The sequence below is a fragment of the Sinocyclocheilus grahami genome, unplaced genomic scaffold (assembly GCF_001515645.1).
Source record: "Sinocyclocheilus grahami isolate Dianchi unplaced genomic scaffold, SAMN03320097.WGS_v1.1 scaffold13.1, whole genome shotgun sequence".
In the NCBI taxonomy this organism is placed as follows: Eukaryota; Metazoa; Chordata; class Actinopteri; order Cypriniformes; family Cyprinidae; genus Sinocyclocheilus; species Sinocyclocheilus grahami.
Genome location: NW_015505192.1, coordinates 511,199 through 526,086, shown reverse-complemented (window position 1 = coordinate 526,086; position 14,888 = coordinate 511,199). Strand labels below are relative to the sequence as shown.

Here is a 14,888-nt window from a genome sequence, read left to right as displayed (position 1 = left end):
GATTCCTCGGTCTGAAGTTTAATTTTTATCTTTAACTAAAAGTAGTTTAACCGTGACTCTGACACTCAAACAGGTACGTTACATTTTTTTTTGTTCCTGTTGGGCTGGAAGTAAGTCTGACGGTTTCAAATGGCTCAACAGCTGTACAATGATCACAGTATGACAAATAACACATAAATGGAATCGTGAGGATTACAGGTTTAGGTTGTCTCTACCTCAAAACAAGCAAACCAACAATCTCACCGGTGCGTGGTTCTTTGCAGCACCTCTAGCTTTGTGTGTAGTGTGCCTACAGCACGATGAGAGCCGTTTTCAAATGAGCTTTGTGTTTTAACCCTACGAGATTTGTAAGAAAGCAAGTTCATTCAATTTAGGAAGTGAGACTTATGACTGCTGCCACAGCATTTGATTTATAAGTTTAATAAGGGTCATTCGACACAACGGGTGCGTTTGTATACATTATAAGCATGTGGGTAAATATGATTAAATGAATGCAAACATTTTAATGTATGTTAATATAGAAATTTTCCTAACCATAGCATAAAAAAGGGAAATAAATCTGTCTCTTCCTCGTGTTTTATCTGACTTGTCTCCACCCCTGTGTATCCAACTTCTTCACACTAGCGTTTTATCCTATCATATACAGTATAGCCCTTGTAATGTATAATAATAATGTCTCATTGCTAACTAAATCATAAATAATCCCATTGCTATGATTTTGGGTGGTCAACCAAAATCAGCATTACATTCTCTTTCTAGTAAGAATTTTGTAGTTTAATGAATTTAAACAACATTTTTAATGTCAATTTAAAGTTTAAAACGGTTTTATTTCAAAACGGGCTTAATTGTGGTCCAACATATATAAAAATGCATTAAAGGAATAGTCCAAAAATGTAAATTTGCTGAAAATGTACTCAACCTCAAGATGTTTGAATTGATTGCAGTGAATGGGTGCCGTCAGAATGAGAGTAGCTGATAAAAACATCACAGTAATCTGCAAGTAATGCACACGACTCCATCAATGAATGTCTTGTACAGCAAAAAGCTGCATGTTTGTTAGAAACAAATCCATCAAGATGGTTTTAACTCCAAACAAACTCATCTACATCCTAAATGGCCTGAGCGTGAGCAAATTCTCAGCATATTTTCATTTTTGAGTAAACTATCCCTTCAATTTAGCTTGAAATGTATACAATTTCTAATTATGATTCAATGTGTCTGACAATGTTTGAAAAATTACCATATCGTACTAGAAACACCCATTTTATAGAATGACCCTTAACCTGTGATGTATGTAGAAATATTTTGAAAAGTGGGTTGACTTAAGTTTTTACAAATTACTTATCTCCCAAAATGTCCCTGAACATTTAATACACAATTTTCTATTCCTTCTTCCACATGTAAGTGCCCCTCTCTTCAGGCAGTTCCAATAAGCCTCAGTGGCACACAAACTGTACATCTGTCTCACAACCCAGTGATGTTTGTCCACGTTTAGTTAATGTATAAACAGAAGTTTACTTAAGTCATATCGTCTGTTACAGAAAGGACATATTTGTAAAAAATAAAAGTCACAGTTGGTACTATGTTTTGCTGTTATTGAATTGAGTAAACCAGGTTTATTTTGCTCCATATAGGTGTCCGTTTCAATACAGTTATGACTTTCACCATGACTAGCACACCTGCTGGTAAGTTCTACACCTTGTCTTCTAATATAAAGAGCATTCAAAGTTTCCTTCACAGGCTTTGGGTGTGTCATTTATATCAAACAATGAATCTGAACATTATAATAGTAACATAATCTTGGCACTAACACAATTTATTTTGCATATAATACTTGTACAGTAGTATAACCTGACCTCATTTGGGTCTTGAAATGTTTCATTCGAGGCTGTACTTAAGCATTAAAGCAGCACTATGTAACTTTTGACGCTCTAGCAGTTAATAAACTGAACTGCACACATCCCGCAGAAGAACATTCCAACCAGAGCTACTTCTCTAAGCTTATGTCTATGGCAGGGGTGTCCAAACTCGGTCCTGGAGGGCCGGTGTCCTGCAGAGTTTAGCTCCAACTTGCCTCAACACACCTGCCGGGAAGTTTCTAGCATGCCTACACTCTTAAAAATAAAGGTGCTTCACGGTGCCATAGAAGAACCTTTTTGTCTAAATGGTTCCATAAAGAACCTTTAACATCTGAAGAACCTTTCTGTTTCACAAAAGGTTCTTTGTGGTGAAATAAGGTTCTTCAGATTACAAATAGTTAAGAAAGAGATGGTTCTTTAAAGAACCTTTGACTGAATGGTTCTTTGTGGAACCAAAAATGGTTCTTCTATGGCATCGCTGCCTTTTGAAGCACCTTTATTTTTAAGAGTGTAGGCATGCTAGAAACTTCCCGGCAGGTGTGTTGAGGCAAGTTGGAGCTAAACTCTGCAGGACACCGGCCCTCCAGGACCAAGTTTGGGCACCCCTGGTCTATGGCGATTCACGCAGGAATGTGTTACTCCGCAGCGATGACGACCCGACCAGGCTACAATAGTCCACATATAAGTACTTATTATAAGTGTATCGTAGTGATTCGGAATGAGACAAAAACGCGGTTTGGAAGATAAATTCTTCATGATGTACTCGCTCATTATATACATTTTGCAAATTCTGAACACAGAAAAAGTTACATAGTGCTGCTTTAAATAAAATCTATGCACAGTGAATGCCTAACTTGGTGCCATGTTGCATTTCTCCTAATCTGATTACTCTTCAACAATGCTCAACAGTTTCTCTAGCTGGAAATGGTTGTAATTCCACATTTTAGTGAATGTAATCGACATACAGGTTTAGTGTGTCATTCTTAGTGTTTTAGTTTTTTTTCTCAGGGATAAATGTTACATCAACAACTGCAGCTCCACCGCAAACAGACACGACTGTCATTGGAGGTAATTGACTTCTAGTGTAATAGATTCTAGCTCATAGTGTAAGATGTCAGTGCAGATCATGGTATTAGACTAAAGCCATCCAATTACCTTAATGACTAGGAATTATATATTGTGTTGGACAATCCTAGAAGGCTTTTGTGGGGATGGTATGGGTTTTGTAAGGTGTTGTTCACAGTACATAGTGTTTGCCAGCAGGTCTTATGATGATGCTGCATATTAGAGAGAATGTAAGATTATTTTTCTTTTATCTTTTATAATATTATACATGTCTTTACTGTTACTTTTGATGAATTTAATTTGTCCTTGCTGAATAAAAGTATTAAATTCCTCAAATGTAAAAAATTTTATTTTGGAGGCTTTAAAATTAAGGCATAATAATAATTTTAAAGCCTCTAAAATTACTTTCAGGAGACTTTTTTTTATTATTATTATTTGTAAAGGGTTTTTATGTATTTGTAGTAATATATATTTTGTCATTTTTGAATAGGGTAACACTTTATTTTGATGGTCCCCTTTAGATATTTTGTTATTTATTGATATTTAAGAAACTTTGCAACTACCAGTAATGCTCATTTTATAGTTACAGACTGTCTGCTTAATATATCTGAATGCTTTATTTTGATGGTCCCCCAGCGGACATTCTATTGACTGTAAGTAACTTTCCATGTAAATGTCAAGTTATTCTACTAACTTTAACCCTGACCATGACCTAACAGTCTACTGATACTCTAATGAGAGTTTGTTGATGTGTAGCTGCAAAGTTACTTGTAGTCAAAATAATGTTTAAAGGGAAACATCAAAATAAAATGTAACCTTGAAGGGTAATATTTCTTCATTTGATCTATTGCACATTGCTGGCTGTTTAAAATGATTTTTCTTTTTAGTGGTAATTGCACTGATCCTGGTGACCCTTGTTGTCTGTGGGTTCCTGCTGTACAGATACCTGTGCCACAGTAAGGGTGTTTACAGAACCGCAGGTGAGCCTGCTCCAGGTGTGGACCCTGACCAGGTCTACAATGACACCGTCACTGAAAACAAGAAGGAATACTTCATCTGAACTGCTTGGCATCAGAGGGATTTAACCCATGATCAGTACGCATGGACTGCTGCAGACATCTAAATAGTCTGTGTAGAGAGGTATATGTGCAAGACATATGGGACATAAACCACTGGTCTGTGCTCTATGAAAGAATGTTTAGTTGAAAGGATACAGTTTGAGTTTTATGTTGGGAGGATAAGTTGCTTATTCATGACATCAATAAGCTCACCATCGGTTTTCATTTGGGACAAACTTTTTGTTTTTTTGCTGACAAATAGTTATGCCTGTGTATATAGTTTATAGTTCACTCAAAAAAATTTTTTTTTTAACTTGCTACTTCAGCAGAAATTACATGATGGTTCATATACAAGAGTTAATAATGAATTCTTTATCATTAATTATGAAATTATTATCAGCTATTATTAGAGTTCAGGTAGCATATGTGGCACTGCACCTCAAATGGCAAACATTGTAGGCACTGTACAAATGTGGTTTTATTCAGTTATAAGTCAATATAGTGTTAAAATGCCTTTTTCCTTTGACCATATTGCCTGGCTTTTTATTTAAATTTTTTTTTTTTATTTATTGGCGGAATTTTTAGTTTATGAATAGTTGGAGAGTCTACTGTTATAGTGCCTTGTAAAACATTTAAATGCTTTTTTATTTTTTAATTGACATTTTATAATTTAAGTTTTATTTTTTTTGTTTATTAATTTTTATTTTTATTACATAGGCTTGCTGTAACGGTGCCAAATATAATACCTATGTCATTATTTACAAACACGCTGATCATAATATCAGATTTTTGTGCAGGGTTACAGTAGTATCTTATGAAAATTGATGTTTTTTTTGTAATTTAAAAATTCTGAGTCATCTTTTTTCATTGCGCTATCAATATGTTACTGTAGTTATTGATATAACACATAATACAATGTCAAATACAAGTTAATATTTAGCTAGTAAAACCAAAATTATTTAATTTGAAATAAATTCTGTGCAAACTGTTTTGTCAGTACAAAAAAGATTTTTACGTTCTATTATGCCTTTGAATAGGATTGTGATTGACAACAATATAATCCATAATCTCCAATCTTGCCTTGGTCTAAATGTGGACCGGAAGTGATTGGTCATTTAGTCAAACATTGGTCATAACCTGGAGATAAACCTCCAAATAAACAACTCGGCAGACAAAAATATAAACATGAACCATTGAAAGACATAATACAACACAGATTGTCAAAATTCAAAATAGCTTTTATTCTAAATTTTGTTTTATACTTAAGGTTTAGTATAAAAAAAAGTTAAGTGCACCACAATTTCATTGGAGACCATTTTGTCATGTAGCAAACTAGGAAGGACCTCGGTTCCTTGATGCTGCAGTATGCATCCATTACAACCCATCACAATCTTTTTATATTATATATATTTATAGAAAAAAAATCAGAAGGGTTCCCTGAACTGTAGTGCCCACATAGACGTATACCATCCATGACTGTCATGGTATTGAGGCTCAAGATAAGCAGTGTATCCGCTACATTGCATACACAAACACACGATGCCACATGCCATGATAAAATGCTGCGCTAAGATTGAAACGGGTATTAAGTTCTGAAAGCTTTGCCCTCGTGTTTTTTGCCTAATGTTATTTTCCTAGCCAAGTAAGAATAAATGAAATGAGATTTAAATAAGGAATGACATAAAGTCAGGTTAGGAATAAATGTGAAACTACTAGGTCAGACGTTTCATACTAAAATAAAAACCTACATCACAGAAAATGATAGAAATGGTGCTAAGGCGATGCCAGCATACTTGGCATGTTTTTTTTGTTTTGTTTTTTACATCAAAATAATTTTTTCCTTTATTTGCAGAGAGAAAATCTACCTGAATGGTCTTTTTATATTCAAATGGGCAAAACCTTTAGAACTGTACTGTAGTGTCGGATACCCAGTGATGCACCTGATACATGTAAAGCCTAAAAAATGAGCCCCATTTGACTGGCTAGCATAAAATGTCCTTTTTTTTTTTTTTATTAAATCAGAAAATTTGTATGGTATAGAGACAAATAATTTGATACCAGTGAATGTATGGAGAATAAATTTGAGTGAACATTTATAAGCACATTTCACCTTTGTCCTATCTAGCAAAATAAGTAGCATTTTAGATTCACAGTCACATCTAATACAGATAACTGCTACAGAACGTATGCGTTGTGGTGTCGAAGAGGACACGGCTGCTTTTTAAAGGAGTAGTTCACTTCCAGAATGAAAATTGTCATCATTAACTCACCCTCCACTTGTTCCAAACCTGTGAGAGTTTCTTTCTTCTGTTGAACACAAAAGATGATATTTTGAAAAATGTTGGTATCCGAACAGTTGATGAGCACCATTGACTTCCATAGTATATATTTTTCCTACTATGGAAGTCAATGGTGCTCATCAACTGTTTAGATACCAACATTTTTTTAAAATATCTTCTTGCTCAAACTCATACAGGTTTGGAACAAGTAGAGGGTGAGTTAATGATGACAGAATTTTCATTCTGGAAGTGAACTACTTTAAGGTCATTATATCACTGTTGGGAGTAGAAATGAAGATTAGCAATTAAATGTATTATAAGCGCAAAAAGCGGTGGAGACAACTGCTGGTGCGTTCCATGAGGCTTTCCTTTTTTTATCAGGTATTTTTGCGAAACATTTTTAAATCACATTACAGATGAGAGAGAGGAAAACTTTAATCCCTTGCGAAACATTTACAAAACAGCACAATTTCTCAGCCGTTGTATAGGCTGCTACGTATTACCACACTGCTTTGAAAAATCATCAATGCAGCAACAAGTATAACTGACGCTATTTGTATTTAAAAGCATATGTACAAATGAAATCGGCAAAAACATTTCAGAATTGGTTGACCGTGCACATAAATTAATTTTGTAGTACTCCTAAAAAATTTTAACAATGATAACACTTTATTGAGAACAAAGCTACTGAAAAGTGCATGCAGAAACATCAAGATGCAACTAGGAAACATTGATATATTTTTAAAACACAAACCCCTAAAAAATGCAGTCACAGCAGTCTTGTGCTCTGTCCGGAAAGCAATCACCATCATCTAAATATGATATGTTTGTTTATTTCAGTATGAATCTGTGTGCAGATGTACTATGACAGAAGACTTACAAAAAGCGAAAAGCTTTTAGTGCATTCTTGTCCAGATCTTTGGTACAAGCAGCTCCCCACGAAAAAAATAAAATAAAAAAGCTTGATGTGCCAAACCATTTAAAATACTGAAAATAAATTGTCTTTCGATTAAGCCCTGACCTCTGTAAACAAGTTTACCTTTGTGGAAATGCCTAAAAATTTGTGTAGAAGCACATATAGCTGGAACACACATAACACGCGCTAAACAAGGTGAAACTGCTATACGTACAGCTCTGGGTATCCGACATTGGAGGGAAAATATTGGGGGGGGGGAAAAAAAATCTGACTTTTCTGAACCAGTTTAGTTAATCTTGTTCGCTTTCTCTTTTACTGCATTTAGGTTCATTCATATGTAAAATTTTAAACAATGGTGCAGTTTTGGCACCTGATAATATTTATATAAGCTTGCCCAAAGGTACAATACGCCGCCATCGTTTGAATTTGTAAACACACCTGTCTCTTTGATATAGAGTGCTTAAATCTGCATTTTACATATTTGACAAGACCTTAATAATGACATGAATGAAAGGCGTAGTTAAGCATACTATTCAAAGAGAAAGTTTCAAGTGCATAGCTACTTTACACAGATGATCTGACTCTTGGCAGTTCTCTTGGCATGATCTCTGGCTCAAGAAGACAACCAAAAACTAGAAAATGTACTGTAAAAATGAAGTTGTAAGAGGTACGCCAATGTCAAAGGAAAAAATGACCTGGTCTTCACCTTAAAAGTAGTCTACTCTAAATTAGCCAACCAATGATTACGGTAAATGAATATATGATCACTAGAAGTTCAAACTTACAATTACCATGCGCTTTTTAACTGTGAATACACAATAATTGTGTTATACATTATATAATTGTGATATTATACCAATAGCGGCGTACTGTACCTTGAGTAAGGGGCTCTAAAATATTACATTCCATTAGATTAAATCAGTATTGTGGCTTAGCCAAGCAGCCCCAAAGGAGGCAGGGGTGGGAGAACAGGTAAAGGGAACCAGGGAGAAGGAAGGAGGGCTTCGGTCCAGGGCCAGTGGGGTGCTCACTGTTACCAGATGGTGTAACCGCCGCTGGAGCCACCCATGAAAAAGTTGCCCTTACGTTGTGTCATCACAACATTTGCACCTTGCATGGCTGCCAACTGAGCCGCATTAGGGATGTGTCCAGGTGGTGGAGGCTTGAATATGAAGAGAAATATGTAAATCAAATACCTATTTCATCAGCTACATTTTCAGGCACGTCTATGCCAAGAGAAAATGTGAAATCATAAATTAAAAAGATCTCAGAACAGATTGAACCTACAAGGAATTTCACACTGACTGTTGAGTTGAAGGACAAAACAAGCTACAGACGTATGGGAAAAAAACATCACATATTGTGGTGTTTTTTTTAATTAATCTGTAAACAAGTTTAGTGCAACATTATTATTATTATTATACTTCAATTTTCTCAAAAGAATTCTCACAAAAAGTTTATTCTTATCACCCGATGTGACGTGTCAACACTGTCAGATACAAAAACAAGTCTTGGCAAAAATTCTTCAGAAATCTTGACAAATTCACTTCAATAAACTAATGACTAATTTTTTTATCTCTATTTTGTCAACGCCAATCTTACAGGTTGACAGCTGATCGCATAATTTTCCTCATTTTAAGGACTTGCTCAAAATGAGGGAAATAATTGGAAAAATACCAAATAATTTCTTTACAATTTGGGTGATGGTGCTAACATATGATGACATGGTTAAATGCAATTATCTTAAATACCTGATAAATATATATTTACATCAATAATAATAATAAATAAAAGCAAAAGTATCTAAAATATATAAATAAAATGTAGTTTTTAGCCAACAACTTCTTTCTCTGATTAATTTAAAAGTGTAAATGGACATTTTCAAAACTATTGCAAGGTAAAACTGTAGGTCATGTTTTGTCCCACATCTCAATAAATCAAAAGGAACTGCGACTGATATTGTTGTACATTCAAATCTGTCTCGATCCTCCAACATAAACTGGATTTGGCTCAGGCCATCCAAGATATATAGATAGTTTCTTCACTGAAAAACTATTGGAGAAATTTAGCATTTCATCACTTGTTCAAAATGTTGTTCCGTCAGAATGAGAGTTCAAACAGCTGATGAAAGATCACAGCCCATCAAGTAACATCTTGTGAAAAGCTGCATGTTTGTAAGAAAGAAATCCATCAAGATGTTTTAACTAAACCATCACATCTGACAAAACTACTATAGTAATGCTTCCTCTGATGAAAAATGTCATCCCGTTGTCCTCTCACATCAAAATCCACAGATTTGTTTGTTTCTGTTTTTGCTTATAAACAGATTTCGCTTCATCTGTGCACATTTCTCTCCTGATTCAGACAAGATGACTTTTTCACTGATGGCATTATTAATAATTATGGACTCCTATTTAGCTAGAAGTAGGGGTAGGCGATATGACCAAAAACGTATCACGTTATAAGTAGTTTTATTTCACGGTAATGGTATATATCACGATATAGTTATTTTTGCTTTCAATTTGGTCTTTATGATATAAAAATTTCTGATACCATAGAAATGTCATCATTTTTGTCACCCATGTCAGTATCACAAAAAACTAATACTAGCCTAAAAAAAAATCAAGCTTACTGAAGACAGCAATTAAACAATCAGCAATTAAATAAGAATAAGAAACTATTTACAAGCAATAGGACAAAAAAACTACAGTAGAATAAATTAAGAAATGCTACATTGTATAATCAAATGTATAAAAACACTGCATAATCTTCACTGTGTAAATGAAATATATATTTCTTATTAAAGTTACAAAAGTGATTTAGTCGAGAGTAGCGAGAGATTTTCTCTTTTGTTTTTTGATTAACATGATTGACAAAGCAGGAATGCTGTCACTTTAAGAGCTGCCCGGATCCAATATACTGTTACACATCTGCTTTCACTTAAGACCTAAATTACTGTGTTTTTACGATACTTGCAAAGACGCTCATTTTGACACATCCAAGTGTGTGTATTTAAACTTTCAAGACCTATAAAGCGGCAAAAATAACGTTCAATACTCCCGTGCTCTATGAGCATCGTCTTCATGTGCGTGCCTCTCTGACAGCGCGCGCATATAGCGAAATGAGTTATCTTTCGCTGCTGATTGCATTTCAATGGCTTAAAATCAATTGTTTTTAAACTGCAATGCAAATACGCGTGCAAACGATCAGCTTCCATGACCAGGTAGTACAAGTACAGCAACGTCAAGTGAGCGTGTAACCGCATTAGAGACCATAGTCGAAAATCTCTACTGGTTGACAAATACAAAAACAATTGTCTTCAGGTATGAAAGATATTACATTTTCCCTTCCCACCCCTAGCTGGAAGCAATTTTTTAAAGTTAAAATGTCTTGATGGATTTGTTTATTACAAAAACACAGCTTTTCACTTCACAAGACAATTGATGGACTGGAGTCATGTGCATTACTGGTGGAATATTGTGATGTTTTTATTGGCTGTTTGAACTCTCGTTCTGATGGCACCCATTCACTGCTGAGGATCTATTGGTGAGCAAGTGATAGAAAGCAAAACATTTTTCCAAATCTGTTCTGATGAAGAAAAACTCATCTACATCTTGGATAGCCTGAGGGTAAGTAGATTTTTAGCAAATTTTCATTTTAGGGTGTACTATTTCCTTAATTGTAGGTTGCTAAATATAAATGCATATTACTTCCTGGATGTTTATTGGGAATACTCACAGGAATGGAAGTACTGGTGCTAGGCCCAAAGCGAGCTCCAGCATCGAATCCGCCTTCCACCATGACGGTGGAACCATGGGGGTACATGGGCCCCATCTGATAATATGCCATTGGGACACTGGGGGCCATGGCCCCCATTGGCACAGACTGAGCATGCATGGGCATGTACATCTGAGTACCAGGGTAAGCTGAGGTCATTGGGGCCATCTGCCCATGGGCTGGGGGAGGAGCCATATACCTGGCCTGATAAACCTGCGAGAGGGAAACATTCACAAAGTGTGAAATCGTAATAGCAATCAGTTTTGTATGGAATAAACACAGAATTTATATTTAAAAAAGGCTTTTTAAAATGAGCTGCACTCCAAGCCATTTTAAAATGCAGATAACCACAAATCTGCAACCATATAATAGTTATGATTAATGAAATTAACATTTTATTGAACAGTGATATTTTATTATATCACATTTGCTGCATTTTTATATAAAAATTGAGGGTTTTATTAAGGTTTTAAACTCATGATAAAAATCACAGTAATGAATGGCCTCAAAATCAAGTTAATTTGCTATAAATCTAGCATACTAGATAGGATACCTCTTTCCTCTGGGAGTTTCATGCTGACTAATTAATTGCTAAAATTGCCTTTGTCTGTTTTGAGTGGTGGCACTTGTATCACAACAGATGATTCATCAAGCACAAATTCCAAAAATGATTCATTTTCTCAGAAGAATTTTTAGCAGGAATCTTTAGCATGCAGTCTTGAGTAAGGGAGCGCACATTTTTGGAAATGCTTCTAAAGTGCTTCCCAAAACATGTTTTTTTTTTTTTTAAATATAGTACTAGATTTAAATGTGACATTGTAAAAAGAATAGGAAAGACCCGTTTGAATGATTTAATGAGATACTGTACATTCACATGACCAGAGAGAGAGTAATGAGCACTGGTAACCTCAGAGTATGGAGGAGGGGCATCTGCATATGGAGACACCTGAGGAGGGACTTGCATAGCAGGCGGGTAAACGGGTGCCGTGCTCTGCTGAGGGTAAACAGCTTGTGGATATGACCCTGCATGGACACCAAGAGAAAAAACAAGACAGTTAATGGTTTCAAATGAATATCACAACAGAATCTTACGTTGATTTACTGTAAAGTAGCCAGCAATATTTTGGTTTTGTCCTAAAGATACTGACCAAGAAAAAACATTCAGCGGTTTTCCTTAAACCAGAGTACACAGGCTTGAAATGAGGATTAAATGAAAAAAATGTAAATAAAATGCATTGGCAAAAGAATTTGAGTGACCCAGACATGTTTTTAAAAGGTTTTATGATATTGACCGAAACCGATATGATCGACAAATGATTTAAGAAATATGGATGTGGAAGCGTATGTATTACAATAAATAACATCAAGCCGCAAACAAACGACACAAAAGGCAAGCTAAACAAGACAGCTAAATCACAACTGAAAAATAAGACAAACTGTTCTTGAGTGAATACCACACGGTATACTGATGAAACACATTTACATAAGATTAATTAAATGATTAAACTGATGCTGTGAGCGTCTCGCTTTCTTAATGAGGTCACCTTTCTGTTCGCGTCAACGCGCTGTAGCAGCCAAGCTAGTCACCCGTTACCCGTTTTCAATCCAAAACATTACCCATTCCGCTAAAATAAGACACTGCCGCGTTAAATATAACAGTGTCCGTCGTTACCTAGTCGATGGCAGATGTTTCTGGCGCATAATCGATAAGAATTCAGTATGTAAAATCGTTTGTTATGTAAGTCAGTTATGCTGGCTAACTCCATTGGTAGCGTTAGTTGCTAGGAAGCGGCTAAGCAAAATAGCAGAAGAGCGGAGATGATCGCGTATTTACCTTTGTTGTTCATTGTTCTTCACTGTAGGTGAAATATTCTAGTGGGCGAGAATTTCAACAGACCGAATTCTGCGTTTATTTGACAATAAATATAAGGTTTACTCAAAGTTCCTCGGTTTTTTTTTTTACTCGTTACTTCCTTGTTTTCGTCGGGCTAAGCTTTGAGGATATTTGTGTTGGGAGGAGCTACGTCAAGCACGCATCAGTTTTTGGACGCCACTCCCTGTTAAAGAGAAACTCGTGACTCATTATCTACAAAACGAAACTCTCTGTAAGCCCCACTTTATATTATGAAAATAAACTTTACGTATAGAGTATAAAAGTATAGAATATATATGGAATTTTACGTATTTATATGTAAAATATTTGTGTTTATATATAGGGCAGGTCCAGGGCCGTTTCTAGCCAATTTGACGATTGAGTTCCACAAATCTGAATGCATTATTTGTAAATTGACTGTTTAGATAAACATTTTGCACAATTTAGTATCTGTAATATCATTGTGTTGCCACTAGATGCCTGTATAGCCCTATGTAAAAATCTCTAGTGCAGGGGTAGGCAAGTTCGGTCCTAGAGAGCCGCATGCGATCCTGCAGAGTTCAGCTCCAACCCTGAAAACAAAAGTCGCCTGCCTATAGCCTTAGTAATCCTGAAGGCATTGATTAGCTTGTTCAGGTGTGTTTGATTAGGGTTGGAGCTGAATTCTGCAGGACTGAGGACCGAACTTGCCTACCCCTGCCCTAGTGGCTAAGACATTGCACATAATTTACAGATAAATCACACATAAATTATTTTTATTACATTTTGATTTGGATACTATATACTATACTACTACATATTGTTTAGATATTATCAATGGCTACTTTTTTTTGTCTTTATCTGTTTTTTGTTCAGTGCCAGTACGTGCGCTCATTGGCACCCCTTCAGCTGGTGGCACCCTAGGCGACCGCCTAGCTCGCCTATGCCTAGAAACGGCCTTGGGCAGGTGTCATAGACAGAGGTGGGACCAGCAGTTTTATACTGTAAAATGTACAGGTTTTGGCCGTAAATGTGTTTACAGTTTTTCTGTATTTTTACAAAATTATTCTGGCAACCACAGCTGCCAAAAAAGAAAAAATTTGAATTTGAATTTTTTTTACAGTGTAGTTTGCCCTTAGTAAAACTACTCAAGTTTAATTTAGGGATTGTGCCAAAATAGGACAAGCAGTGAAAAAAACTATTTTATTAGTAACAGAATAGCAAAGATGACATCATTTCATAGAAATAACAGCTGCAACATACTTTGCATGTGTGCATAAGAATAGCTATATGCTTCTAGGTGTTATATCTAAGCCAATGAAACAGATTTAAAAATATGTGAGCGGAAACGCAGAAAGAACTGCTTTGAAAAAACTAGAAGAAATAACTGCAAGCATACTTTGCAAGTGAGAGGAAACAGACAAACTCATGAAGACAATCATTCAAAAATGCTGTGCTACCATCCTTTATAACCAAGAGTAACAAAGAAAAAATAATTTAATAGAACAAAATGTTGTATGTTAAATGTTAAGTTTATAATATGCATTTGATCGCTAAATTTAGGGGCTGTGTGCGCTATTGGCCTCCAGACTGATTTACAACATGTGAATTCATTCATTTATCCTGAAAGAAATGGAAGTGACACGAGAGCCTGCAAGAGGGAGAAAAATTGAGAAGCCTATATTTTATAGTTATATATACAATACTCATTTTGTGAAAGAAACACTTCTTCAAATTATATTTAAAATTATCATTAGGGCTATTGCCGCTTGCTTACTTCAGACATTAGGCCTATGTGCATTTTTCTTCTTCAAATTATAGCTGAATGGTTTGCAATGATTCATTTTAAATCTAGATTAAATGTTACACCAAACTTCAAACCTTTAAAAATAAGCAGGTTTACATTTTTAACCCATCATTTTGATCGGATATAAGTTATATTTAAGATTAACTTTAATCCTGTTGCACCATAACTTTAAACTCAGATTTAAATCTCAATTATGGATTAACTTTAAACTTAACCTTTAAATGCATACCTCGGGTCTTTAGCGACCAGGGACATCATTCTCTACCCTCTCCCTC

At 35.4% G+C, this 14,888-nt stretch overlaps 1 protein-coding gene across 1 annotated transcript; it reads right to left on the bottom strand.

Annotated features, from left to right (window-relative positions):
- Positions 1 to 6,678: 6,678 nt before the first annotated feature.
- LOC107598568 (DAZ-associated protein 2-like) lies at positions 6,679 to 12,978 on the bottom strand. The gene is made up of 4 exons (XM_016289945.1): positions 12,789 to 12,978; positions 11,862 to 11,977; positions 10,916 to 11,167; positions 6,679 to 8,339 (listed from the first exon to the last, which is right to left on the bottom strand). Exons 1-4 carry the CDS (start codon positions 12,799 to 12,801, stop codon positions 8,211 to 8,213), a joined length of 510 nt encoding a protein of 169 aa, XP_016145431.1. The 5' UTR covers positions 12,802 to 12,978; the 3' UTR covers positions 6,679 to 8,210.
- Between the last annotated feature and the right edge of the window lie 1,910 nt (positions 12,979 to 14,888).